The 27,750-nt window shown below is 58.8% G+C and overlaps 1 protein-coding gene and 1 long non-coding RNA gene across 4 annotated transcripts; both read right to left on the bottom strand.

Moving 5' to 3' along the window:
- Positions 1-262: 262 nt before the first annotated feature.
- FAM131C (family with sequence similarity 131 member C) lies at positions 263-19,655 on the bottom strand. 3 transcript variants are annotated; one of them, XM_019836244.3, is made up of 7 exons: positions 19,531-19,655; positions 6,119-6,234; positions 5,079-5,114; positions 4,727-4,820; positions 2,379-2,561; positions 1,988-2,098; positions 263-1,175 (listed from the first exon to the last, which is right to left on the bottom strand). In XM_019836244.3, the coding sequence occupies exons 2-7, from the start codon at positions 6,200-6,202 to the stop codon at positions 892-894; spliced, it is 792 nt and encodes a 263-aa protein (XP_019691803.2). In that variant the 5' UTR covers positions 6,203-6,234; positions 19,531-19,655; the 3' UTR covers positions 263-891. The 3 variants fall into 3 exon arrangements, with proteins under 3 accessions (XP_019691803.2, XP_019691805.2, XP_023113941.2); XM_019836246.2 differs by lacking the exon at positions 19,531-19,655 and adding an exon at positions 18,911-19,164 and having other exon boundaries at positions 4,727-4,779; XM_023258173.2 differs by lacking the exon at positions 19,531-19,655 and adding an exon at positions 18,911-19,156.
- A 747-nt stretch (positions 19,656-20,402) lies between these two features.
- Positions 20,403-26,851, bottom strand: LOC123379484. Its single transcript, XR_006583945.1, has 2 exons — positions 25,881-26,851; positions 20,403-22,979 (listed from the first exon to the last, which is right to left on the bottom strand). It is a non-coding gene; the product is annotated as an uncharacterized LOC123379484 (long non-coding RNA).
- Positions 26,852-27,750: the final 899 nt, after the last annotated feature.

Below are 27,750 nucleotides of genomic sequence, written 5' to 3' on the forward strand. Positions count from 1 at the left end.
TCCAGCTACCCTCACCCCAGCCCCAGCTTCCTCCTTGGCTGAGCCTGGGCTGATGAAGCAGCGTCCCTGGGTGTGGCTCGTGTGTGCTCCGCAGAATCTTGGGCATCTCCCGTGGGGCCTCTCCGGGCCGGCTGGCAGTGGGTGAACCACCTGTTGGGGGGGGGGCGGGGCATAGGGCCCCCCCCCCCACCGAGTCCCTCTAAAACCCCCTTATCCCAGGGGCCCAAGGACACACCTTCCCCCAGAGACCAGGCCAAGTTCATTGGGTGAATCCACCACTTTAATGTCTGCAGAGAACCTTCCAGGGTGCAGGGAAGGGGGTAGGGGCACCAGGGAGCAGGTTCAGAGAGTGAGGGATGAACAGACCCTCCAGAGACAGAGATTCTCAAGAAGGGAACTGAGGAACACACACTTAGCTACCAGAGAGGCTGTCCCACCTCTGAGGGAGGGGGGCACGAACACAGAGGGAGGGGGAAGGACTGAGCCCCGGGGTCAGGGCAGGGGCCCCAGGTCCCACTCCGAGTGGGTTTCCTAGGCCCTTCTGCGTCTGCCTGGGGGCCCAGCTGCAGGGTCCTCTGGGCAGCTTGCCCTGGTGTCTGCTGAGAGTCCTTGAGCCCACTGATGACAGAAACCCTGCGGGGGAAGGTGCCCACCTGAGCCAAGTAAAGAAGGGAGAAGGGGGATTATGGCTCCTACTGCTGGGGCAGGTCCACGGAGGCACAGAGTGGTCCACAAGGAGTGCTGACCCCCCCCATCCCTTCTGCACCCACCCTCTGCCTGCCCTGAGGGGTCAAGAGTCGCCCAGCCCGGACCCCGACGTCCTGATATGCCCGGGCTGCCCCCCAGGCAAGGTCACAGTATGAGGAGGCTCTGAGCCATGTAGCCCCCACCTCAGTTGTAGAACACCTCGTCCTCCTCCTCCGAGAGGGAGATGCTGTCCACCGAGGGGAGGGAGCCCTGCAGGTGGGCCCCACCCTCAGGCCCCGGGCCCCTAGGCAGCCGCCTCCGATGCTGCTGTTCAGGGCTGGGGGCCTGGGGGTCGGCATCTGTGATGGGGGGCTCATCGGGTGAGGGCCAGCCATCGGGGGAGAGGCCAGGGGAAGAGAAGGCCAGAAGACTGTCATCCTGGGAGGGGCCGCTCAGAAGACTGTCCTGAAGGTAGAGGTTCTCTAGGTCTGGAAAACCAACAGGAGGGGGAGGAGGCATGAGGAATGGAGTCCCGGACCCCCTCCTCACCCTCTCCTGGTGTGTGAGGGAAGGTGAAGGCCAGTGTTTTGTCACTGCTGAGCTGTGTGACCTTGGGCAAGTCACTGAACCTCTCTGAGCCCCTGTTTCTCCCTGGGGGTTCCAGGGGTGGTGGAATGAGTGGAGGAGTTAAAAGCAGGCCGTGCTGCCTGGACTCGAATCTGCATCCTGCGCTCTGAAAATTGGGACAATGTTCTTCCCCGGCCTCCGTTCCCTTCCCTCCCCTCGCTGTCAGAGGAAGGATTACATGAAGTAGCTCGTATGCAGGCTTCACCCAGGACCAAGCCCTGCTGAAGCAGTAACAGGGGGGGGGTGACCTGAGGTTCTAGGAGACTGGTTGGTTGTGCCAGGGATTAAGGTTCAGGTCCTGGCTCTGATGCCTCTAGCTGTGTAACCTAGGGCAAGTTTCCTGGTGCCTCGGTTTCCCTGAGACAATAACAGGACCTATTTCGTAGAGGTGTCGTGAGGATTAAGTGAGATAATACAATACGCACTTAACACAGTAATCACTCAATCCCCACGATGCATTATTACTATTATTCTTCTCTCCTTTACCCTTAGAGCTCTCCTTGGGCAGTGGGCAGGGCAAGGATCCCCAGCCCCATTGGACAGATGCAGAAACCAAGGCTGAGGAGAGGGGGGCGGGGGGTGGTCCGAGGTCACGGTGCATTTGGTGGCAGGGCAGGCACCCAGGCCCTGCTCCGCTCCGCCCGCCCCGCCCCAGCGCCGGCCCAGGAGGTACCCTGTCGCTGGACGACGTCCTGAGGGCTGTTCTCGGGGTGAAGCTCCTCGTTGTCCAGCGAGGACCAGGCGCTCAGTGTGGCCTCTGTGATGGCAAACTGTTCGGCGACCCCTGGGGGAGGGGGAGGACAGCGGGACTCAGCTCAGCAGGGACAGGGCAGAAGATGGGGGCAGGGCCTCGGTGCCAGGCCGCATTGGCACTCTGCAGTGGGCTGGCTGTCCATCCAGGCCCCGGTGATCAGAGCGCCCACCTGATGCCCCGTCCACCCCCTGGCATTTTTTTTTTTTTTGCCCTGCCTAGACACCGCCCAGGTGGTGACCCTCGGTCCCCTAAGGACCAGAGACCCTACGGTCCCGTCCCCATGCCCCCCCCCCCGCCCCCAACCTCTGACCTGCAGCAAAGCGGGCCTCCCGTAGCTCGTCTGGCAGGCAACAGTAATGCTCATCCTCAGCCGGGGATGGCTCCCAGCCCGACCGCTGGGCACGCCAGCCCTTCCACTCGATGAGGTGAGCCACGCGGCCACGCGCCATGGCCGTGGGCTTCGTGATGTGGTCCTTGATGCTCTGCACCACCCCTGGGGGCATGGAGGGCAGCTGGGTGACCGCTCTGACACAGAACCCAGCTCAGGGCCCTACCCCCGCTACCCCAGGCCCCCCCAGTGCCTCAGGCCCACCCAATGACCTATGCCCTATAATCATTCATCGCTGTGTACTCACCCAGCGCCCCGCGTCCTCACAGCCTCATACCCACAAAGCCCTGTATCTATCTGTGCAAGTCCCCCTGCCCAGCCAATGCCCGTGCCCACTCTGTACCCCACGGGCCCCAAGCCCCAAGGCCCCCCACCTCACTTAGATGCTCCCCACTCATGTGGAGGTCCCATGCACTGCCCCCCCCCCACCAGCATCCTGCTTTCAGGCAATATTCCCCTCCACTTGGTGCTTCCTCCCCAGACCTGCCACACCCCTCATTCCCTTTGACCAGGTTTAGACCCTTCTGCCCCAGAAGATCCACCCAAAGATCCACTCGAGATCCACCTGGTCCTCTCCCTTTATGCATTAATTAATAAGTGCTGAGAGAGCATCCCCTGTGCCAAGCCCAGTGCCAGCTCTGCTGCAGGGGGGACCTGCGTGGGGTGCCGTATACCAGGTAGGCTTCCTGGAAGAGGTGGACTGGGGTTTGAGCTTTACAGGTAGGTTGGTAGGTTTGTAGGTGCATTGGACAGAAGAAGGCAAGACTGGAGGCTATTTCAGAGATGAGATGAGAAGGAAGGCATGGAAGAATTCGGCGTGATTCCAGGATTACCAGGGGTGAGACGTGGGGGCAACACTAAGACTGGAAGAGGCTGGAGAGCCCCTCAGGGGCTAGACTAAGGACTCTGACGTTTTCCTTCTAGCAATGGGGAGCCACAGCAGGCTAATGAGCAGGAGAGTGACAGGTTAGATCTGCTGTTTAGGAAGAGCATCCTAGTTAGGGAAGGGGCCAAGGGTGGAGATGAGGCTCTGTCAGATACCACTGAAGGGAAGCAAGAGACAGGACAGGGGCTGGGCAGTGTGGTGGGGGGGTGCGGGTGGCCTGAGGGGTTCTCAGGAGGAGACTGGCTGGATGTGGAAGTTGACAGAAAGGGCTGTCAGGCATGATTCAGCGTCTCTCTGAACCAAGGCTGAGCACACAGTCACTGGGGTCTCAGAGCCAAGACGCAAGGAACAGCAATATTTAAGCAAGACGGGGTGTCCACCAAGGAAACCGGAGCCATAAGACTGAGAAAATGGGGAGGACAGAGGCGAGGAAGAAGGCGGAGACCCCCTCCCCAAGCTAGATGTGCGGGCAACCGGCGAAGGTCTTTGCAGGAGGTGGTTCGAGAGGCCCCCGCAGGGCCCCTGCAGAGGGAAGGGGTTTCAGGTGGCAAAGGGTCCAGGCAAACGGAGGGAGGGCCGTGAGGGCCGTGAGGGATTTAAGGAGACATGAGCCTGAGGTACGTGGGACAGACCTGTGAGCAAAGAGGCTGGCCTGCTGAGAACGGCCCAGAAGGTGTGCTCTGGGCCACCTGCGCGGCAGACCCCGTGCTGGCCTGTGCGCCCACCTCCCCGCTGCCACTGCCTCCCGCCTGCAGCTCTCCCCAGAGCCTGCCCTTGGCTGAGAGGAGCGGCCTCACCCAGAGCCGCCCCAGAGGCTGGAGAGCCTTCCCAGGGGCAACAAGGGACCAACGGGGGGCAGTAATATCCAAGCATCCGTCAGCACCGGGAGTGGTTCCGTCCGTCCGTGCTCCTGAGCTCCCCGGGGGTATCAGGCCGAGAACGGTTTCTCGTGCGGCCCCCTCTTTGCTGGGCTCCCTCCCCTGGCCCTGCTGCCCTCACTCCTACACTCTGCCCTCCAGAACTACCCCTCAATAAAGCACTCGCACAATCCTCGTCTGGGGCTCTGCTTCTAGGGAACCCGACCCAAGGGGGGGTGACGGGCAGACTGCATCTGCTGAAGAGATCTGAAGACTCGGGGCCAGCTCCTCAGGGCTCCGGGGAGACCCCAACAACTTAACCCGGCCGGGGGGTGGGGGGGGTGGGTCAGGAGCACCAAGTCACCATCCCTGGCCGAACCCGGCCCGGAGCGTGGCATCTGGAAAATGGTGACTCGGGCGGGGCTGCGATCCTTCCCTCTGCGGCCCAGCTCTGCCCTCCCCACGGCTAGTGTCCAGGGGTGGGGGACATGCTAACTCCAGGGCAGGAGAGGGCAGTCGGGGCCTACCCACAAGGGACGAAGTGGCTAGAGCCGCCACATTGTAGTTGCTGGAGCAGGACCTGGAATCAGACAGGTAGCCGTTGGTGGTCTGGAAGCACCTCTGCGGGGAAGAGAGGTGTCAGATGACATCCCCCCCGCACCTGCCAGAGGGCACCCCCCTCTCCACTTCCATCCCCACGAGGCATCCTCCCTGAGGGATTGTGCCCTCCCCCACAGGGCCATCCCACCCCGCTGTTCTCGTCAGGGTCCCCCTCTCCCAGGGCCGGCAGGACTGGGCGTTCAGGCTGGGCACTGCACAGTGAGGGGCAACGGTGTCAGCCGCGGCTGGCTGGACCGGGGGAAGGGCAAACGCACTGACCTGCCAAGGATCCCAACAGAAATCCATCTGTTTGTCCTAAAACGAGAGGAGAAAGAGGGTCAGGCAGGGCCTGGCACACAGTGCCAGCAGAAGGCACAGGTCCTGGAGCCCGGGGCGGTGGTGTCGGTCGGCCTTCTGGTATTCCGAGGTCGGGGTCTGCCTACTCCTGGGTCGTGCCCTGGTTTCCCTTGCCGTGTGGGGGAAAGATGGGGGGCGGGGGGCAGGCAATGGTGGTCCGACCGGGGTTCGAGTTTTGACTCTGTACTTTGCACCTGGGAACGCTTAGCCGAATGCCTTAACATCCCAGAACGTCAGTTTCTTCCTCTGTAAAGGGGTGATACTACCATTTACCTCACGGGTTGTCGTGAGGCAAATGACATGATGCAAAGTGCCCAGCATGACACTTAGCATGTGTATGCGCTAAAAATATATTATATTATAATAATTATATCAACAGGTAGGTCCAAGCCACGACCTCTGGGGTGGGGGTGGAAATTATGCAGCACGATTTGAGACCCCCAGCAAGCTCTTCCTAATGCATCCGGACTAAGAATGCCACTCCTTGGGGGCGCTTGGCTGGCTCAGTCACCCAGCACCCAGCTCTTGATCTCAGGGTTGTGAGTTCGAGCCCCACGTTGGATGCAGAGGTTACTTAAATAAACTTAAAGAAAAAGAAAAAAAAAGAATGGCACTCTACCCTCCAGAGGGCAATGCAGGCTGCTAAGGGCTGGTGGGCTGGTGGTAGGGGGTGGGGGGGTGGGGTGGGGGGACTTGTTATCTGCAAGATTGAGTTCATTTGGGTGGGAAAATCTCCAAGGCAGGACTCTCTTTTCTAAACAACCCAGGTCCAGGTCCTGGATGCCCAGGGTGACCCAGACCTTCATTCAACTGAGTACCAAACCTTGGGGGGCTCTGATCCCACAGGAAGTAGCCAAGTGCGGCAGGAAGGGAAGATTGGAAAGGTTTCAGGTCCCCGTGGGGAGCTGTAGGGGACACTCTGGGAACCAGGGCATAGGTGGGGATGAAGGGTGACCAGTTACCTTGCCAGTGACATGGTCTGGAGCGACAGCAGGGGGATGGCTGCAGGGCAAGTCTGGGTTCAGAGGACCCGTGCCCTGGGGCATGGGGCAGTCCTTGTGGGCACTTGTGAACAGATCTGGAAATACAATGACAGGAGAAACTCAGAAAAACCGCACACTCTCCTCCTTATGGGGATGGGCACGACGATATTATCATCCCTTGTCATCCTGTAGGAAACAGAGACCCAAGGCCATGGCAGATGAGGAGACCGGCTAGATCTCCTCCCGCCTGGTCCCCTCCAGGAGAATTATCGCCCATCCGCCTGTTCCTCCGTTTCCCCTAATTCCAGCACCCACACTCCAGAATTTTTGACCTCATGGAGACCTCCAATCCATTTCCCCTCCTCTTTTCCACTAGCCCCTGGTGCCCTCATTCCCCTCCCGGCCCAGCCCTGGCCCAGCCTGCGAACTGAGCTCTCCTTCGCGGACGCCCTCAAGTCTCAACCGTGTTCAGTCTCCCCTCTGCCTGCTCTGCGCCTGGACCTGCATGTCGCTGGAGAAAGTCACCGGCCTCGCACAAGACACCGTCTGGGGACCCTTCCACCTGTCTCCCATCACTGCTAAGTTTGCTTCCTGCCAGGTGGACTCCCTCCGGCGTCTTTCCTTCTCAAACCGGCAACCTTGGCACCCCCGACCCCACACCCTGCTTCTGACTCTTCCCCATCCCTCACTGAGATCCAGAAGCCTTCGGCAGGCTCCATCCTGGCCCCATTTTTCTACCTCAAATCATTACCCCGCCCGCATTTTGCCCACACCATCGGCTCTCCCTCCTATGACAGAGGAAGAACTATCCCTACCCCATCTGAGCCGAGCCCAGACCAGCCGTCCCAACCAGGGACTGGGACCTGGCCTTGCCCCCCACCCAGCACTTCTGCTCTCTCTCTGCTCTTGTGATCGTCCGGTCTGTCTGTCTCCCTCTTGGCCCCGGTGTGGTGGTCCCGACCCCAGCTCCCCCCAGCTCCGTGTCCAATCCTCCAACCCCTTCCAGGCCAAGCTTAGAGTTGTGTTCGACCTCTACTTCCTGGACTCCCATTTTCTCCTCCACCCTTTTCTTTTTTTTAATTTTTTTTTAACGTTTATTTATTTTTGAGACAGAGAGACAGAGCATGAACAGGGGAGGGTCAGAGAGAGAGGGAGACACAGAATCTGAAATAGGCTCCAGGCTCCGAGCTGTCAGCACAGAGCTTGACGCGGGGCTCGAACTCACGGACCGTGAGATCACGACCTGAGCCCAAGTCGGCCGCTTAACCGACTGAGCCACCCAGGTGCCCCTCCTCCACCCTCTTCGGGTCGCCTCTCCGGAGAAAGCCCTTGACTACCTGGCCAAGCCCAGCGGTTCATTGGCTTCTCAGCCCCTCCCTCCCTCTCAAGCCACGCCCATCTCGGGCTTCCCTCCCACCTCCGTGGTCCCCCTTCCGCTCCCTCCCGGCCGCTCCTCATCTCCCTCCTCTCTCCCAGGGCGTCTCATGGGAGAGCGAGCGGCTGCCGCCCACATTCACACCCACAGCCCTGACTCTGCTTGAGCCCCACACTGAATTTCCAACTCCCTTCACGGGTGCCCGGCAGGTGTCTCAAGGAAACTCGGGCCCATCTTCCTCCACGTCTCCAATTTTAGAAAATGATGCAATGGTCCACCCAGCTGTACCAACCAAAAATCCAGTTTTCTCCGCACTGCCTTCCCCCAAGCCTCCCAACCAGCAAGCCCTACTGGCTCTCTCTCCAGCCTCCCTTCCGGATTTTCCCGTCTCCATCCCCACCACTGCTGCCCACGAGGGGGCATCACCCTCTCTCACCCGGACCCCAAGAGGGCCACAGCCTCCTGCTTCCTCTCCTGGCACGCAGCCCCCTCTCCACCCCGCCGCCCAGGGATGCTACAGGTCGGACTGCACCTTTGCTGAAAACCTGCCGCTGGCTTCCTTCCATTGAACCTGACCGGAGAGCCAGCCCCTCACCCTGCACGCCAGCCTGGTCCCTGTTCCCGCAGCTCTGGCCTCCCTGCTGCTCCCCAAATGGCCCACTTGTTCTTTGTCCTTGCTATCCCCTCCACCTGGAACACCATACCCAGATCTTCCTGAACCGTGTCACTCAGGTCTCGGCTCAAGGTCACCTCCTCAGGGGGCCCTCCCTGCCCCCGGGGCCAAGCTTCCTTTACAGCAGCCGGCACTCTTTGACGTTCTTGTGTTTTGAAGTGTCCGGTCCCTCCGGGAATGCGAGACCATGAGAGCAGAGACCACAGCAAAGACCAGAGAACAGGGCCTGGCACCCAGAGGGTGTTCTGTCGACACTGTGGAATGACCTCTGCCTGTATTATAGCAGTTAGCACAGGCTGTCTGCTAAAAGCATGTGTGGGAGGGCAGGGACCAGTCCCATCGTGATGCATTCTCAGGGACTACCACATAGTAGGCTTGCAGAAGTTGCTGAAGGGATGACAGGCTGAACTGAAGAAGTGGGGTTTGCTGGACTGAATTCTTGGGCTGAACTGAAGAGGACTCCACCTCCAGAGGGTAACTGGGAACACCCTTACATTCACTTGAGGAAGCATTTCTTTCTGATGCATTCCAAAGCATTAGCTGAGCACCTACTACGTGCCAGGCTCTGTTATGGGCACTAGGAACACTGACAAACAATGACAAGCAAGACGGAGATGGTTTCTGCCCTCACGGAGCTGACATTCTAGTTGGTTCATTCATTCATTCATTCATTCATTCATTCATTCATTCATTCATTTATGCATCCATTCATTTCTTCTCCCACTAAGCATCCATTTAATACATGTCTGTACCATCCAAGCACCTGGGCACAGAGGCGGGATTAAGACTTCATCCCTGCCCTCTGGGAGCTCCCAGTTGCATGGAAACCAGTCCCAAAGCCCCTCATTCAAACACAAGGCTGATGGGCGGTGGGGGGGGGGGGCAGGAGCACCCACGAGTGCTCCCGTTCTTCACCCCCTCTCCTGGTGTGATGGAACGGACTCCTCACGCGGATGGGGGAGCTAGCCAGGAGGGGGTGTCAGGAGGAAGGTGTTGTGGGCAGAGGGAGGGGTGTGCGGCTTGCACAAAACCGTGGAGTCTGGGAGACTGGAGGAGCAGGGGTGTCTGGGCCGTGGCAGGGAGGGGGATCTCTGCAGGACGCTGGTCCCAGCCTGCAGCGTCCCTGTGCTGGACGCTAGCTCCCACCACCCTCCTCTGGCTTAGGTAGCCCAGGCAGAGTCTGCAAGAGCAGATGGCATGGAAGCAAGCAGGGCTTCCTGGAGGAAGCGGAGGTGGAAGGTATCAGGTGCTCCCAGAGGCAGGGCTGGGCCGTGGGCTGAAGTGTGACTAGGGGGCTTTCGGGAGGTGTTGGCAGGGAGGGGAGGATGGGGAGCCGGAGGACAGACTGGCCTCACTTGTGCCTTTGGATCGCTTTCTCCTCCTGTTTTTGCGCATTCACAGCCCCTGCCCCATGGGCTTGGCTCCCAACTGGCAGCAACCGTGTCTCCTTCGGGTGAGCCACTCTCTGGCAACCGGAGGCGAGTTTATGACCCTTTGTTTGGGGTTGAAAAGCTCAGAGTCCCCCCCCCCCCCCACGGGATGGGGCTGCAGCCACCCTCGCAGGGCGACAGACCCTTTACGGCCCCTCTCCTCTGCCTTGCTCTCTCCATTCCTTTACTGGTTTCCTCTGGAAGATCTCCTTCACACACCAGTTGCACCCAAATCCTCATTCCAGGGTCTGCTCCTGAGGAGCTGGTCCAGAGACAACTGGGTGACACCCTGGTGCCAGATCGCCCCGTTCAAATCCCAACTCTGCCCTTTACTACCTGTGGGACCTTGACTTTGCCTCTTGGAGCCTCCATTTCTTCATCTGTAGAATGGACACTTGACTATTCTTGTTCTCTAGGTATTGCCTACCAGGATCCAAAGCAGAACAGAGACGTACCGGGTACCCCACTTGGAAGAAAGCCACTGTCAAGGGCAGGGGAAGCAAACACCCTCTTCAAGGTGGTTGAAACAGGCTGTTCTACCCCAGCCATCCACCACCCTTCTGACGCTGCTGACTTCACAAGTGAAGTGAGGGGGCTCTCAGAAATCTGGGATGCCGGCACAAGAGAGGCCAGCATCCTTACCCACCCGCCCCACCCCTGGCTGGGTGTCTGCACAGCTGGGGAGAGACAGCTGGGCCGGGAAGAGGAGTGGAACGGCCTGCCTTATGAGTCTCTCAAGGGTCAACAGGACACTGAGGAAGGGGCCGTGTTTGACTTTTGCTGGTGCCCCCTAAGAGGGCTGCATGAAGGACAAGGGGACCCCAGGCCTCAGAGGCTGGAAGGTGGGCAACTTTAGGGGTCAAGGGAGTTGGGCTGAGAATGGAAGAGGTCAAACCAGGTCAGATCTCCCTGCAGTGGGCAGGCCCCCCAGATGGCCCCTGGCAGAACTCACACATGCTAATCTGGGACCTGTGGTCCCCCTGCCACCTCAACGTCCACCTCTCTCCCTCTTGCACTCCAGCCACACTGATGGTTCAGACACGCCCAGCACATTCCTGCCTCAGGGCCTTTGCACTGGCTGCTCAGTTCCTCCAGCTGGAACTCTCTCCTCCCACATAGCCGCAGGTTCACTCCCACACTGCATTCGGGTCTCTGCTCAAATGTTAGAACCTCAGCGAGGTCCGCAGCCATTTTGTTTAATGACACCTGTCCTTTCCTACCCCGTGATCTTATGGTGCCCATCACCACACAGTATATGTCCCTTTCCTTATTCACAGTCTTTCCGTAGACCATCAGCTGTCTGCAGGCTGGTCCTCGTCAGCTTTATTCACCACCACAGCCCCAGCACCTGCCACAGGGCCTGCACATTGCTCACTAAACTTTGCCTCAACAGGGGTGCGTGGGTGGCTCAGCTGATTAAGCGTCCAACTCTTGATTTCAGCTCAGGTCATGATCTGATGGTTTGCGAGTTCAAGCCCCACATCAGGCTCTGCGCTGACAGTGCAGAGCCTGCTTGGGATTCTCTGTCTCCCTCTCTCCCTGCCTCTCTCCCTGCCTCTCTCTCTCTCTCTCTCTCAAAAGAAATAAACATTAAAAACAAATTTTTTTTGGCCTCAACAGTGAGCCAGTTTGAGCCAACAGAGATCACTAGAACTCCAGATGGATAAAAATATCTTGGCCACTTTTCTACAAGTTCCTCATGCCAGACCCCAACATGTCAGAGGAGAATGGGACCCAGAGAGAGGAGGGAGGCCCGCAGAGGAAAAAGCAGGCTGTGGCCCTCAGGTGCGGCCAGTCCTGACTGGACGGCCAAAGGGAACACCAAATGGGGTGTGAGGTGAAAGTCTCCATCCACACTGGACGGGACTCAGGATCCCCTGAGATTGGCCCAGAGGCGGTTGCAGGCGGGCAGCTGAGGGAGGTCTGAATGAGCCTGTCTGAAGCAGGACTGGAGAAAAGGAAGGCAGAGTCAGGACTGACATTCCCACGCCCTGAACTCAGAGCTCAATCACCCAGGAGCCAAGAGGAGTGTGGGCCGAGCCGTGTGCTTGCACACGGGAACATTCCACACATCCTGCTCTTTATCCCGAGTCCCGGCTTCGTGTCCCTGAGCTGGGACTGGCCCTCTCTGGGTTTCAGAGTCTCCATGTGTACAAAGACCGTGTTCCAGGTCCCTCCAAGGTGGTGGTCAAGCAGGAGCACATCCTTCAGTGGGTCATGCAAGCCGCTTACTAGGTCATATTTTTAAAGAATAAAATAAAATAGGGGCACCTGGGTGGCTCAGTCAGTTAAGCATCCGACTTCAGCTCAGGTCATGACCTCACAGTTCATGGGTTCGAGCCCCACATCGGGCTCTGTGCTGACAGCTGGGAGCCTGGAGCCTGCTTCGGATTCTGTGTCTCCCTCTCTCTCTCTCTCTCTCTGCCCCTCCTCTGCTTGTGTGTGCACGTGCTCTCTCTCTCTCTCAAAAAATAAACAAACATTTAAAAATAAAAAAAATAGAATAAAATACGGATGCCTGGGTGGCTTAGGCGGTTAAGCATCGAACTCTTGACTTCAGCTCAGGTCATGATCTCATGGTTTGTGAGATCGAGCCCCACGTCTCACTCAGCACTGACAGCATGGAGCCTGCTTAGGATTCTCTCTCTCTCCCTCTCTGTCTGCCCCTCCTCTGCTCACACACATTCCCACTCCCGCCCCAAAAAATAAATAAACTTAAAAAAAAGAGTCTGTTAAAAAAGTGATAAAATGAAACAGAAAATACCAGAACCTACGGAGGAGTCAGGTTGAGTATTGTTTCATGAAACTTCAGTTTATTATTATTTTTTTAACGCTTATTTATTTTTGAAGGAGAGAGAGACAGAGTGTGAGCAGGGGAGGGGTAGAGAGAGAGGGAGACACAGAATCCGAAGCAGGCTCCAGGCTCTGAGCTGTCAGCACAGAGCCCGATGTGGGGCTCGAACTCACAAACCGCGATATCATGACCCGAGCTGAAGTCGGACGCTTAACCAAGTCACCTAGGCGCCCCATGAAACTTTAAATTGCACAGACACGCATGTGCTCACACAAGTGTGCCTACGCACCTGTGGTAAGAATTTTCTATGTGTGTGCTAGGTCGTGCTGCAAAATATATTTATTGCTACGGGTTCCAGTCAAAAACGCCTGAGAGTGGCCATTCCTGAGATTCCAGAGTGCATAAGCAGGGGCCTGCCGGGGTGCAGGCAGAGTTGTGCTGGCTACAGGCCGTCCCGGGGAACTTTGAGAGGTGCCGGAATATTTCTAGGGGTCCCTGGTCGTCCCTGAAGCTGTTTTAAAACTGTGTGGTCTGCAGACTGGAGAGTAAGGGGAGCTGAGCACTGCGGAAGCTGCTAGGCCGTGTCAAAGGCCTGGAGCAGACATGGCTTGAGCAAGGTCATTGGTCAAGGTGGACTTGGAGGGCTGCTGGCTCTCAGCCCCTCTCCGGCTCTCCTGCCCCCTGCCTCAGTTGGCGTCTGGGAGCCTCCTCCAAAGCTGCCTTCTCCCCCTGAGGACTTTGGCCCCGTGATGTCACAGGCTGGTTGCCATGGAGACGTCAGGTAATGGAGCAGCCCAGGGTGAAGTCACAGGCTGCTCTTCGCCCAGCTGGGACCGGCAGCCTCGTCACCACCAGCAACTGGAAAAACACAGTGTTTCATGTGGGGTGGGGGCTGGGGACGGCCTGGGGGGACCCCTGGCCGCCGCTCCTGTGGGCGTCTCCTTCTCCGAGGCAGTGGTGGGGCCCTCCTTCCTCTCCGGGTCCACACCCTGCTCCTTTGACCTCAAGGCCTGAGGCCCCTTTGGAGACCTGCCCCCTCCCCCACCTCCCCTGGCCACAGCAGGGACAAGCCTCTGGTTGCCCTAGCAACTTGGAAGGGGCCATCTTGATCCTGCAAGGAGAGGGGTGTCATCCAGACGTGTCCTCTGTCCCTGTGCCTTCAGCCAGAGCTCTCTCCTGCCTACCAGGGATGCTTCCTGCCTTCTCACACCAGCTCCTCCATCTTCTGCAGACAGTTCCTCCTGATGTCTAACCTAAGCCCCTCTTGCTGCAAAGCTCCCACCCTGGTTTTCTCTGCTTGCTCCTTGGGTGAGTCTGCAGCTCAGCTCCCTCTCACACGTGCCTCGGAGCCATCTAGCCCCTTTAGCTGTTCTTTGGTGCTCGCGTCCCAGCCCATTAGTCATTGTGGCTGCCATCTGCCCCTGGAGTGTCTCCCAGGGCTCTGCACCCCAGGATGAGGGCAGGGAGGGCCCAAGGTAACCCCGTTCTTTCCCAGCAGCCCAGAGAGGGTAAACTTCCTCTTGAAAGCACACAGGAGGGGCGCCTGGGTGGGTCAGTCTGTTAAGGGCCCAACTTGGTTTCGGCTCAGGTCATGATCTCACGGTTCGTGGGTTCGAGCCCCGCATCGGGCTCTGCACTGACAGCATGGAGCCTGCTTGGGATTCTGTCTCCCTCTCTGTCTGCCCCAGCCCCACTTGCTCTCTCTCTCAAAATAAATAAAAAATAAACTTAAAAAGCAAGCAAGCAAGCAAGCAAGCACACAGTAATTGATACGCAGCCGGGGTGCAAAGGTCCTCACCGTGCCCCCCACCCACCCACAGCCGCCAAGCTTGGGCTCTAAGCTTCTCAGGACCCCTGTGGCTGAGCGCACAGTGCAGTCCTCCAGCCAGGGGCTCCCCGGGTGCGTGCTGCTGGCCAGCTGAGGTCCAGGCCCTGTCCGAGTCTCTGAGGAGAACACTTTTACAGTCCCTGCCCCGGGTCCAATCCCAGATGCGTCACAGCCCCTGTGAGCTGTGGGCTCTCACCTGTGAGATGAGAGTCCCCACATCCTCAGGAAAGGGTTGCCGAGGATGAAGCACCCGTCACATCAAACACTCCGGAAACGGTGGCTGCTCTGTCCCTCTCCCCTCTCAGACCTGAGATCCTCTTTCTGGAGCGGGTGGACAGATCGCGGTCACCACCGGTGACCTCTGGTCCTGCCCCTAGGGCTGGAGCTTACCGTGGGGACTGTGCAGAGGGAGGCCACCGGGAGTGAGCCCTTGGCCTCTCTGCCTGGTGAGTCACTGCCATGACAGCAGGCTGTGGCTCTGAGCTTGGCAGAGGCCTGGCCTCGAGTGGACAAAGTGCCCTTCTGCTCCCCAGGACATTTGTTTATAGGTCACCAGGACCACAGCGGTAACTTCATCAGTGAGCTGATGCAGAGCAAGGGGGTCCGTTTCCATTCCCCAACCAAGGATGGGAGGGAGACAACGGGCCCTTCCATTTCTTCTGCCATCCTGTGGCTCAGTCTCTTTGATGAGCTATCCTAGAGCTCATCTTGTGCTAGCCTCACCTCCTCCAGGCAGCCTGCCTAGATTGGCCTCGGCTGTATTAGCCCTAATGAGCAAAGTCTGGCCTGCAGTGATTTGCTGCCATTATTTATTGAACACCCACTATTTTTCAGGGCCTAGGCCTTGACCGTCCTAGGCCTTTTCATCCATTATCTCTTGTTTAACCCTCACTAAAATCCTGCAAAGTAGATCCTATTATGCCCACTTTACAGACAGGGAAACTGAGGCTCAGGGAAGTCAAATCACTTCTGCAAAGTCACCAGCTAATAAGAACAGAGATGGGGGTTCAAACCTAAATCAGTCTGAAATTCCAGAGACTGTGCTCAAACCACTAACCAGTGGTGATCTCCTCAAGCAGTTTTTCTGCATGTGTGTGTGTGTGTGTACGTGTGTGTGTCCATGCCCTGCCTCCCCACTTAGACTACTCCACGGGCAAGGTTGTGTTTCTTTCCTCAGACAGTGAGCTCCTAACAAGGCTCGATCTACTCCTTCCTCAGTCTCCCCCAGTGCCCATGTCGGACTGCTCACTGGCTCTGCAAGGGCCAGGGTGAGAAAGAGCTGAGGGGCTGGGACGGGGGCATGGTCAGTGGGCCCTGGGCACTGTGGGTGGCTCTGGCCGGCCCCTTCAGAGCTGGAGCCTTCTCCCAGACATCATAGATGTCTGACCTTCCAGAAGAAAGGCTTCAGTCTCCAATTTCTGCCCTCACCCCAGGGCCCAGGGCACTGAGAGCCCCAGGGTGAGGCCAGGAGGCTGATGGGCTGGTTGGAGGATACGGCTGGGGCAGGAGGGGCAGGCGGGGGGGTGCCAGGGGCATGGGGCGGCCCTGAGAGAGCCTGCAGCCGGGAGAGAGGGAGGTAGATATTAACTCCCCCTGCTCCATACACTTTGTCACCAGTGGTGGCAGCAAAGCCCCAACCACGTGAGTTATTCGAGAGTTGTTTTTTTTTAAGCACTGGCCATGCACTGGGTACCTCTCTCACGTAGGGCACATCAGAAAGCAAAGGGCAAGGGGTCCCTCCTCAGGCGCTGGGCTACCACGGACCTGGATTCAAATCCTGCCTCTCGGTGTCCTGGCTGTGTGACCTCAGGTAAGACTCTTCCTGTCTCTGAGCCCCGTGTCTCCCCTCCCAGGGTTGAATGAGGACAAACTAGGTCAGAGGAGTAAAGGCTCAGCCGGGGTGAGGCTAAGCCCTTGATAAATGGTAGCTTAGTAGATGATGAATACAAAGTAGCTCCTGGAAATAGCATGTGTTGCCTTACTCTGGTCCCCATGACTTTCCCCAAGTCCTCAGTACCTCAAATGCCTGCCACAGGGCAGTCATGAGGGCAGGACGAGGCTGGAAGCCTCCGAGGCCTCCCCTTTCCCAGATAAGAGGGTCTCTTTGTTATCTCGGTGATAACAAAACATTTCAAATGAAACAAATAGTAACACTTATGAGGGCTTACTTCCGGCCAGGCCCGGGTCTGAGTGCTCTACAGGAATTAAGTCATTTGATCCCTGCCCGGCAACCCTAGGACATCAATACTGGTATTAGTCCCATTTTAGAGATGAGAGCACTGAGACACACATCCAAGGTTAAGTAACTTGCTGAGGTCACAGAGCTAGCGAATGGTGTGGATGGGAACCTAGGCTGGCCAGCTCCAGAGTCTGCACTCCTGACCTCTCAGGCCTGGCACAGAGAAGGGACGTGCTGCCCCATGCTGCTATGGGGAGGCTCTGCCAGGTGTGGCCTGTACCCGGGGCTCGGGTTTGGCTAGGGCGGCCCCACCTGGGTGCAGGCTCTGGGCTGAGTATGGGCATAGCATGAGGCTCGCGATCCCTGGCCTGGCTTCAGGGCTACGTAGCAGGCACAGCGAAGTGCTTGGAGACAGCGGTTGTTACTGGCACTGGGTGTTCCGAGAACAACACTCGGAAGCTCATGGAAGCCTGTAGCCGGAGAGGAGCAGGCCAGGCCCCCCGGGCTACGGGTTGGGGGTGTGGTGCAGGAGGCGAAGGGCACAGGGTCAGCTATGTTCAGGTCACTCAACTCCCCCTCTGAGCAGTTTCCCCATTTGTAAAATGGGTTCTGCGATAGTACCTACCCCAAATTAGCTACTTGTGCCTAAAATGCTCCAACCAATACCTGGTAAGCTGTAAGCACTCTGACAGTGACAATTAGAGGCTGGGTGGCCTCCACTTAGTGCATCGGTCCCTGGGACCACAGCTGTCCTCTGCTCAAGTGGTCCCGGACCTTCATCCAACTGGCCCCATGCATGTTGGGGCTGTAAGCCCCAGGAAGCAGACAAGGTTAGAACACACAACTGATCTGGCGGGGGCACTGGGGAGCCCAAGCCGCAGAAGGAAGGGTGCCTGTGTGACCTCAGACAGGCACGGCAGAGGGTGCCAGCCCCTGGTTGGGGGGTCAGAGGACCTTGGCAGGAATCTCTTCCTCTCTGGCCCCTGTGCTGTGTTCAGTGGGTCTGCAGCCTTCCAGCTCACAGACAGGTCCACTCGGGTCCCTGGCGCGGGATGGCCAAGTGATGCGGAAGGGACAGTTACCAAGGAAATGCTAGATCCCAGCTGCCCCACACCCAGAGTCTGCCCAGAGCCTTCCGGTTTCTGGAAACACACTGAGAGGCTGTCAGTCCTCAAGGATCTTAAATACTCTCCCGGAACCCTTGGAACCCTTGAAACTACCTTCCCCTCTGGCCAGCTTTAGGCCTCACAAGGGCAGACGCTGTACCGGACCCATCTCCACTAGACGCCCACCCCGCACGCACACAGTAGGTGTCGCGCTGACATCAGCGTAATGAATGAATAAGTTTGTGAACCTCACACAACCTCAGTCCCACCCACGATCCCAGCCCTGACACCCTCCTGAGACACCCCAAGCTACTAGCCTGAACGTCCCACTTGGACTGATGAGCTCCTTAGAGGCCAGAGGATGGGGGAGGGGTGCTGCGCTCCTTCCTCAGCATCCCCCCCCCCCCCAGGATAAGACCCCCTCCAGGGCCTCTTTGGCCCCTCCCCAGTGCCTGTTCATCCCTCAACCCCTGAAAGTAAGCTATTGGCTGTGTGGTTGACCCACTGTGTGGTCAGTGGGTTTGGCCTCAGTCTGCAGAGCTGGGGCCAAGGCCTCAGTCACTTCCACCCCCCTAGCCCCCCCTCCCCCATCTCCAGCCCCCCTGCTCTGTGCAGGACTCCACCGCCACCCCCTCCGGGCAGTTCACTCCCACTCCTGGGGTACCACCTTGGGAAGTGCAAGAGAGCAGAGGGGGCCAGGGCCGAAAGCTCAGAGGCAGAAAGAAAGGCCCAGGGGTTCCTGGGAACATCAGCTGTCTCTGTCCCTTCCAGTCCCCTGACCACGAATGGGGGTGGGGACGAGGCGTTAGGGATGAGGGTGGGGGGAGGGATACCTTCTTTATAACCTGTGCGTGTCCATTAACCCATTGCTGTCCGTGGGGTTCCGGGACCCTGAAGACAGGGGCCTGGGGTGAGGGGACAGAAGTGCCCGCGTCGGGCAAGGAAGGCCTGTGCCTTGGGGGAGTGTGGGAAGGAGAGTCGGCCTGCTCCCCTGGTGTCCCCACCGCCTCTCCAGAGAAGCCAGGAGCAACCAGGAGCCTCCCTCCCCTCAGGGCACACGGCAGGGGGTGTGTGGCTGCCGGCTTGGAAGCGACCCCGCTCCGAGCCACCTGCCTGGGTGTGGTTCCAAGCCGGGCTGGGGATGCGGTGACCTCCCCGTGCTCTCCCCGCGCTGCCCCCCTCCCCCGTCCTCCCGGGGCACCGCGTCCCCTGGGGCTCGGTGGGGTGGCGTGGGGTGGTACCGGTCGCGAAGGCCGGGTCGCCCCCCACCCCCGCTCCCACCCCCCAGGTTCCCGGGAGCCGGCGAGCGGACGTGCGAGCGTCCTCGGCTTGGGGCCCCGGGCCCCCGACCCCCGACCCCCCCACCCGGGCCGGCAGCCCCCTCACCTCGCGACACGCAGGAGCCCATCACGGGGCCGCGGGGCCGGGCCGCTGCGCCTCGGGTGCGTCGGGCCGCCGGGCGCTCATCTCTCCGCGGGCCCGGGGCTCACGCGCGGCGCCGGCGCAGCGGGCGGGAAGGGGCTGGGGCTCCGCTCGGCTCCCCGTCGCTCCCGCCGGGTCGTGCCCGCCGCCGCCTCCCGCGCCGCGCCCGCTCCTGCCAGCCGCGGGCAGCACGGCGGGCGGGGGGACCCGGGGGACCGCGCGCCCCGAGCCCGCGAGCGCAGAGCCGCGCGCAGGGCGCCCCGCCCCTTCCCCAGCGCCCGGCGCCGCCCGCCGCGCGCACCTGTGGCCGCAGCCCCGGCTGGGGGGCGGGGTCGGCGGGGCGGGGTCGGCGGGACGGGGGCGGGGCGGGGCGGGGGTGCCCGGCGCGGGCGTGGCGGCGGGGGTGCGGGGTGATCCGGGCTGGAGGGAGGGAGGGAGCCACGGCGAGCGGCGGGGAGCCGGGGAGAGGGGATGGAACCTCTGACCCTCACCCGTCGCCACCTGGTGACGGGGGCTGAAGGTCAGGGAAGGGGACCGGCAGCGGGGACGCGGAGATTCCAGGATTTGGGGCACAAAGCACACACCTTAACTTAATCGGGACCAGACGCCTGGCGCAGCGCAGTAACGCCAGTTCCACTCCGCCCATTGAACAGGGGAAGAAACTGAGGCTCACCGAAGGCTTGCCTGAGGTCCCTTAGGCTGTGAGGCGACTTTGAGGGTCAGCTCCTCCTCCGGGCTCACTGGCCGCACAGAGGCTGGGCGGGGCTTCTTCTCAGCCCTGGGTCCCTTCTCATGGGGCAACCGCGGCTCACTCACGCGCACGCTCTCACGCGTGTCCCACGCATCCGTACCCACTCATGGACACGAGCTCGCATACACTAGCACACACATGCAGCCATCCGCGTTTGCACACGTCTTACACACTCACACACCCAGCTCCTGAGCGAACCTTCCCTTGCACAAGCTTGCACTCGTATCTCACCCCATCTTCACACCTACACCTACCTGGGCACCTTTTTCAGGTGAGGAAGCCAGCTTCGCTGGCTGCCTTCCAAAACCTGGCGATGGCCGTGCAGGGTTGTGAGGCATGAATAAGGTTTGAGGCATGAGCGTGGGCTGGAGCTGGAGGCCTCTGGCAGGGCAGGGTCTGGGCCTGGCGGGACTGCCAGGGGGGTGGGGGAGGGTGCTGGCCTTTTTGTCTCCCCTCCCCCCCCCCCAGCCCCAGGCCTGGTGCCCTGTCTGAAGTAGGGTGTGGACGGAGAGTGGCTCTAACCATGGGCGTCAGCAGACCTGGTGTGAATGCTGGCTCAGTTCACACGAAGTTGTGTGACCTTGGGCAAGTTGCCTCACCTCCCTGAGCCTCAGTTTTCTTATCTGTTAATTGGGGGTAAAAAAAAATCTCACCTCACAGGACTGCTGTAAGGATGAATGAGAAATATAGGCAAAATGGCACATAGTAGGTACTTAGGGCTAAAAATGAGTAACAGTGACGGTGAACACAGGTGTGATGCGTTCTTGCCTCACCAAGTTTCTCTACGCCCACGGGAAGCCTGAGGAATCTTCATTCAATGAATGTGCGTGAAGTGCCTACTATGTGCTGGTGTGAACGAGAGAGATGTGCCAGCCTTAGAGTCAGTGCTAAGTTCAGCCACGTGTGCTCAGAGCCCCCCATGTGCTGCCCCTCTCAGAGCAGCCCCCACCCCCCAACTCTGGCCTGAGGGAGGATAGCTCTGAAGGGACAGTCTGTCCAGGTCACCCTGGATGCCTCCGTGCCTTGCACAGTGCCAGGTGTGGGCCTGGCTAGTGCGGAAAAGGAAAGAAGAGAGGAACCCTTCCTGTATGGCCTGGGGCAGGGGGGGCAAGGTGTCCTTTCTCTTCTTGTCGTGGGGTGACTGGGCTTGGCTTGGAGGGATGGCTCTGACTCACCATGACGCAGGACGCTGGTCACAGCTCCTGATGTTCCCAGCTGGCAGCCTAGCAGCTCTGGGGGTGGGAGGGACGGGGGGGGGGGGGATCCCAGCCGAGAACGGGGCAGTTCGCAGGGGAGAGGATGCCTGGGGAGCCCACTGTGCCCCTTTAGCCTAAGACAGGGACAGGTGGATGAGGCTGGGCAGTGGCCCCACGCAGAGTCCCCCGCTCACCGTCTCAGAGACATGACCAGGGTGCGGTGGGGTGGCCCTGGCTATCCCAGCCTCTGACATTCGTGCTGGTCAGCTCCACACTGACTCAATCCTGTCCGTGTGCAGACTGGTGCTCAGAGAGGGGCAAGGGCTTGCCCAAGGTCACACAGCAAATTGATAGAGAGTCAAACCGGGGTCGCCTGCCTGTCGGCCCAGCTTGGCACTCACTGCAAACAGGGCCTCGCAGGGGTGGGCCGCTCCCCCTTGTGCGCCCACATTCACCTTCCTAGTCCTTGGAATTTTGCTGAAGCTGATGATTCCCAGATTCCCAGACAGCTCTAAGATGTGTGGTTGTCCTTCCCCGGGGGCAAGCTGTCCTTTCCCAGAGCAGCCTACAGTCCATCTGCCCTGTGACCTTCTGTTACCCTCCCCCCAGTCCCCTCCTTGCTTCACCATCTGTGGGAGAGCAGGGAGAGAAAGAGGCCCTCGTGAGTGAGGGGACCAGGGGAGAGAGTGCCCAGGCGGTGCCCTGAATCCCATTCTCCCATCAGGACTTTGGGGATCCATCCAGAGCCCCTGCTTCTATGGCCTGCCGCTGCTGTTCTTAGCAACAGACATTCACTAGCCAGCGCTGAGTGCCTGGCCCTGGGCTGGGCGCTGGAGCGTGGAGAGTAGATGCTGCAGGGGCTGACCAGAGAAAGATCAATCAACCGGACGCTTACAGTGATGAATCACACTCAGTCTAAGCCCAGGTGCTTCTGGGATCCGGGGTGGCATGGCCGGGGCGGGGGGAGCCATGTGCATAAAGAGCTTGGGTCAGTGTGGACAATGGTGTATCCCCATGCCAGCCGAGTGTTGTAAGAGCAGAACTGCTTCTGCCAAGGATCGTGGGGATGCCTTCAAGGTGTTGGTGACCCTGCCGTGGGAATTTGAAGGTTGAGCGGGACCTCGGCAGGCAAAGATGGGGGAGTGCTCTGCGTGCACAAAGGTATCGAGGCAGGGATACTGAGGGGCGTACAGGGGACTGGCTTTTCTGATGTCTCGGTGGGGGGCCAGTGGGAGAGGACAAGACTTCCGGGTTGCCCATCTCCAGGCCTCACACATCTCAGTACTGGTTTCTCAGGAAAGCAGTTGGAAGCCCAGCAGATCTGCGTTTGACGGGTATGCCCAGAACAGTGCCTAATGGGTGCTCGGTAAGTATTCGTTAACTGAATGACAGAAAGTGAGACTTGTCCAAGGTCACACATCTAGAAACTGATTAGGGCCAAGACTGACTCAAGCAACCTTTCCTTCATCTGACTGATGTTTACTGAGCACCTAGTATGTGCCCAGCCCTGCGTAGCACTGATTAAGCATCAATGAGACAGATGAGGTTCCTCTTCACTGGGGGAGGGAGAAGAGCTGGAGGGAGGGAGACATTAATCCGGTAACGGCCCAGGTAAGTTGAGAATCACAACCCCGAGAAGTGCTAGGAGAGAGCTGTTGACTGTGGGAGAGAGGGGCCTTACCCGGCTTTAGGCGCCCCAGGAGGCATCTGGGGGAAGAGATGGTGACCGAGTCCACAGCCGAAGGGGGAAGTGGGACTCGGCCTGGCAGCCTGAGTGGCATGGGCAACAACAGTCTGAAGGGTCGGGAGGTGGGAGGAGGGACAGACTCCCAGGAGGACGAGAGGGCTGTGGTGGTGGCTGGAGCACAGAGCGGGAGGAGCGGGTTAACGGAGCCGGTTTCCACAGGGTCTCACACGGAAATCTGCCCTTTATCCAAAGGGCAACAGGAAGCCCCATCCTGTTTCCTCCTCTGCACACCCAGCTTCCTTCCAGTCTCCCAGTCTCAGGTGCTGTTGAGACCCGGACCAGCCTCCCCAGTCCTGTTTCGCTGGAGGCCCAGCCCTGCCTGGGGCCTTTCCGGGAAGCCTGAGAAAGAAAGCCGCTCTCAGCTCCAGCCTCGGGCCTGGGGGCTTCTAGCTGGAGTGAGGTGACAGGTCCGAGCCCTCCCCCTGTAACCCTCTAGGCAACAAGCTGAACTGGATGAGATAGGGAGGGAGAGAGAGAGAGAGAGAGAGGACGGTGAGCCCCCCATCTGATTGGGGAGGCAAAGTCCTCAGGGAGCTCTAAGTCTGACGGAGGAGACACAGCCACTGTGCCAGGCACTAGGGACACTGGGAAGAGACCAGCCCTTGTCCTGGAGACGCTCCCAGGCTGGTGAGGAAACAGGTGCACTAAATTTATCTCTAACGTGCCCGTCCCGGGCCTGGTCCGCAGTGGCCGCTTCATGACAGGATCCCTTTCTCAGGGTTCAGAAGTTGAGATTCTGACTCCCTGGGCATTGGATCTCTGCAGGCAGGGAGGAGGCCCCCCCTGTTCGGACCAAGAGAGACACCAGAGCTGGCTTTCCTGAGTTGTGAGTGTCATGCAGGAGGTGGCCACCAGGGGGCAGCCCAAGACAGCATCTTTATTGCCTTCCTCTTCCTTCTTCCCTTGGCCAACTGACCCAGAAAGTACCATGCTGGCGACTCAGACCCAGCCACAGTTCAAGGCTGTGCATCGTGCGACCTGCACAGGGGTGCCCAGCTGAGGGGGAGGGCACTAGAACCCTTCCCATCCTCTGGTCAGCAAGCCCTGAGCTCTGGCACGGGCTGTGCCTGCCTCCATATGGGGTGCCTTTTTCTTAACACAAAGGTGTCACCTATTTGTTAAGGAGCGCTGTCTCCACCCAGATCTGCACAAAGTGTCCTATAGGCTAGCAACACTCCTGAGCTCGGACATCACCTGGTCCTGACCCCCACTGTGCAGAGTGGCGACTGAGACCCAGGAAAGATGGAACCGAGGCTAGTTAGGAGCAGAGCCAGGACTGGAACCCCACAGCCAGTGGGACTCCAGGCTCCACCGGGAGGGTTCAGGTGCTGGGTGCTACCTCTGGAGACCAGGCTGAGCTCAGACTATGTGCATTCCCAGCACAGGCTTGGGACTGAGGGCTTCAAGCTGGAGTGGGGTGACAGGCCAGAGTCACCCCCCACCCTCCACCCCACTTCCCCCCAGGCAACAAGCTGGACTAGGTGGGATGAGGAGAGAGAAAGGCAAGCCTCCAGTCTGATGGAGGAGACACGGCCACTGTGCTGGGCGTGGGGGAGACTGGGGCAAGACCAAACCCTGCCCTGGAGAAGCTTCCGGTCTGTGAGCAAGCAGGTGGTGTGTGTCCTTAGCACTTGGACAGACATCCCCCAGTTGTTCCACGGACAGGCTTTCTCGTGCTCATCACATCCTCCGTGGGGGAGAGTCCCGCTGACCCAAGTGGGGCCACCGGTGAGGACTTGAGGGCAGTTTCGGATGCTTGGGTTAATAACAGCGACAACATAATCATGTGCCAGCTGCTGTGCCGAGACCCCTTCTGGTCCCGTCCTGTTAATCCAGTAACCCCAGGGATGGGTCCGAGTCCTGGCCACACTGCAGCAGCCCTTAGACCCCTCACTTTCCCTTCTACCTTGACCTCTGGGGGGATTCTGAGCCTGGTAACTCCTGGGGACAGACAGCATCCCCTCCAACCCTGCTTCGTGACGTTTGCACAAGCTCTGCTCCCCCCTTGATCAGTCCCCATCACACGTGTCCCTCGGTGTCACCACATAGGTCTTCCTGTTTCTCTCCCTCATTCATCCAATATTTATTAAACCTGTGCCTGCAATGTGTTGTCTGCCCAAGCAATGGGATACACTTGGGAGGAATCAGACAAGTTTCAGCTGTCTTGGGGATTAGAGAAGTTGTTGGCACACTATAATCCTTGGGCCAAATCCAGCCCGTGGCCTGTTTTTGTAAATAAAGTTTTATTGAAACATACCCACGCTCTACTATCTATGGCTGCTTCACCTTACAACAGCCTGAAATGGGGGGCGCCTGGGTGGCTCAGTCGGTTGAGCATCCAACTTCGGTTCAGGTCATGATCTTGCAGTTTGTGAGTTCGAGTCCCACGTCGGGCTCTGTGCTGACGGCTCAGAGCCTGGAGCCTGCTTTAGATTCTGTCTCTCTCCCTCTGCCCCTCCCCCACTCATACTCTGTCTCTCTCTCCTTCAAAAATAAATAAACATTTAAAAAATTTTAAAAAAACCCAACAGCCTGAAATGGTATGGCTCTCAAAGCAAGAACGATTTCCTATCTGGCCCTTTGCAGAAAAAGCTTGCCAATGTCTGACTTAGAGTCTGGCAGCGAAGAGATATTAACAAGTCACTAAGATAAATACAGATATTGACGGATTGTGAGAAGAGCCAGGAGGGGTGTAACAGGGGGGCAGGAATTGAGACGTGGGGTTAGACTGGCCACCACTGCTTTTCACCTTCCGCCTCTGATACCCCGACCAGGTCATCCAGGGAAGGACGCGCATGGGCAGCATGCAAAACGTGCCAGCCCACTGGAAGGTCAAGTTTTGGAGAGGAGTGGCCTCCTGGGTTGTGTTTATGCCAGACAGGGGTGAGGGTCCTGCTGATGTCTGCGGCTTGGATCACGGCCCTCATTCTCCCATTATCCAGCCTCGCCTGGCCTCACGCCTCACAGCTTCTATGTTCTCCATCTCCCCCACGGGGGAGGGGGGGCAGGCAGAACAGAGCTGGAAGTTCTGTTCCTTTTACAAATGGGACAACAGAGACTCCTCATGTTTAATGACGTGGCCACCCCTTGCTGAGCTGCAGAGATCTCGATGTCGCGGGAGAGCCCCAGACGGTATTTAGGACACCAGGTTCTTTCCCAGGACTCATGTGAGCAAGTCCGTTCCCCTCTGGGCCTCAGTCTGTTCACCTGTAACCGAGAGGGTTGGAGAAACAAACTTACAAGCTCTTTTCTGGATCTGCCAGCAGCACGCCGGGGCTCGCCCTCTCCAGGCCTCGGTTTGCTTCTGTAAAGTGGGGAGAGAAATGCTGCAGCTGGTCCCAAGCCAGGGAGATCACAGATGGGAAAGTGCTTTGAGCTCAGAGGAAGAAAGGAGCTTTTTAAACCCAGGGGGTTATTAGGGTGACGGGGATCAGTTGCGCGCTGATGTTTGGAAGGCCCCAGGGCAGTGTTTGGTCTGACCAGCAGAGGGCACTGTGGGGGAGGCTCTGGCCAGATTCTGAGCTGGAAAGCCTTTGTTCCTTCTAGAACAGGGACTCAGGCCCTACTGTGTGCCAAGCTTGCCGGGCTGAGTGTGGGGACATGGCCGTGACTGAAGGGGACCTGAGATGCTCCCAGTCTAGGTTTAGCGGGAGACCTGGAACAAACAATTCTTGACACGGAGATGGGAGCTATGGTAGGAGCCAGACAGGCTTGGTGACCCCCTTGCTGGGGGCTCAAGAGAAACTGGGAGGGGTGGTCCAGCCTGAAGCCAGGGTGGGAGGTCTGGGCTGGAAGTCAGAGGGGTGACAAGGGGAAGGGAAGTATGGGAGATGCCTGGGTTTGAACCCTGGCTCTGCCCCCTACAGAAAATTACTTCACCTCTCTGGGCCTCGTGTTCCTCGTGTAACAGCATCTACTCACTGCGCTGTGGTGAGGTTCAACCAGCTGGCTGATACCTCCGGAACACCTCTACGGCGGGGCCTGACCCACGCAAGTTCCTTAAATGTTGCTGTTGTGACCTCAGGTTGATGTTTTGGATCTTGGCAGCTGAAGCCATGAGGGGCTTGTGTCCACTTTGGGGGAGGGTGATGAGGACAGGGCTGAGGATGGGGCCGCCTGGGGAAGAAGGAGGAGAGGCCACACAGCCTGAGAGATTGGGGGGAGGGGTGCAGAGTTGGGGGAGGGTACAGCGAAGCAAGGGAGGGAGTTTGGAGGAGGAAAGAGCAGCCGAGCCCCTGTGCAGCCCCAAATTAAACTCCCTTGCTGAGTCACCTCTCTGGTCCCCTCCTCAGCTGTGTGCCCTTGAGCACACCCCTGGGCCCTGATGAGCCTCAGACCCCTGCTCTGTAAAATGGGGGAATAACTCCTGCATGAAGGGGACTTTAAAGATTTTTCAAGCCCTGGCCTGGCTCTGGGAGGAGCATAAATGTAGCCCCCAGCCCCATCATCTCCTACTGTGCCCCACGAGGGCCCCACGAGGGGCTGCATCAGGCTCTGTCCCCATAGTCACCCAGGCATTCTGCTTAGGAACCAGCCGGAGAGGAAAACCCCTAAAAACGAGCACAACGCTGCTGGTCTCCCTTGCCCAGCCCTGCCCAGCCCGGCCCTGCCCGCTCCTGCTTTCCCAGTTCTAGAAGCGGGTGGGGAAGAAATCACACTTTGGGAAAGGTTTTTTTTTTTTTTTTTTTTTTCCCCCCCAGTGGGTGGGGGCAGCAACCAGGTCACGATGTTGCTGACAGAGGGGCTCCCAGGACTCCACAAGGTGTCGGATGTTCCTGTTCCAGCAGGTAGGATAGAGGGCATCAGAATCCACTGGGAAGCCGGTTAAACATGTAGATTCTGGGGGCGCCTGGGTGGCGCAGTCGGTTAAGCGTCCGACTGCAGCCAGGTCACGATCTCGCGGTCCGTGAGTTCGAGCCCCGCGTCGGGCTCTGGGCTGATGGCTCAGAGCCTGGAGCCTGTTTCCGATTCTGTGTCTCCCTCTCTCTCTGCCCCTCCCCCGTTCATGCTCTGTCTCTCTCTGTCCCAAAAATAAATAAACGTTGAAAAAAAAAAAAAACATGTAGATTCTGGAGCTGCCACCCCCCCACCCCCTCAGGCCCTGACTCCC

The sequence above is a fragment of the Felis catus genome, chromosome C1 (assembly GCF_018350175.1).
Source record: "Felis catus isolate Fca126 chromosome C1, F.catus_Fca126_mat1.0, whole genome shotgun sequence".
NCBI lineage: Eukaryota > Metazoa > Chordata > Mammalia > Carnivora > Felidae > Felis > Felis catus.

What these genes read in the sequence shown, in the direction of transcription:
- FAM131C (XM_023258173.2), bottom strand. Translation starts at nt 18,932, where the DNA reads ATGGGCTCCTGCGTGTCGCGAG. An exon ending in CAGACCATGTCACTGGCAAG is followed by an intron (nt 5,115 to 6,118) that starts GTAACTGGTCAC and finishes CTCTCGTTTTAG; the next exon opens with GACAAACAGATGGATTTCTG. An exon ending in AGCCACTTCGTCCCTTGTGG is followed by an intron (nt 2,562 to 4,726) that starts GTAGGCCCCGAC and finishes CCATGCCCCCAG; the next exon opens with GGGTGGTGCAGAGCATCAAG.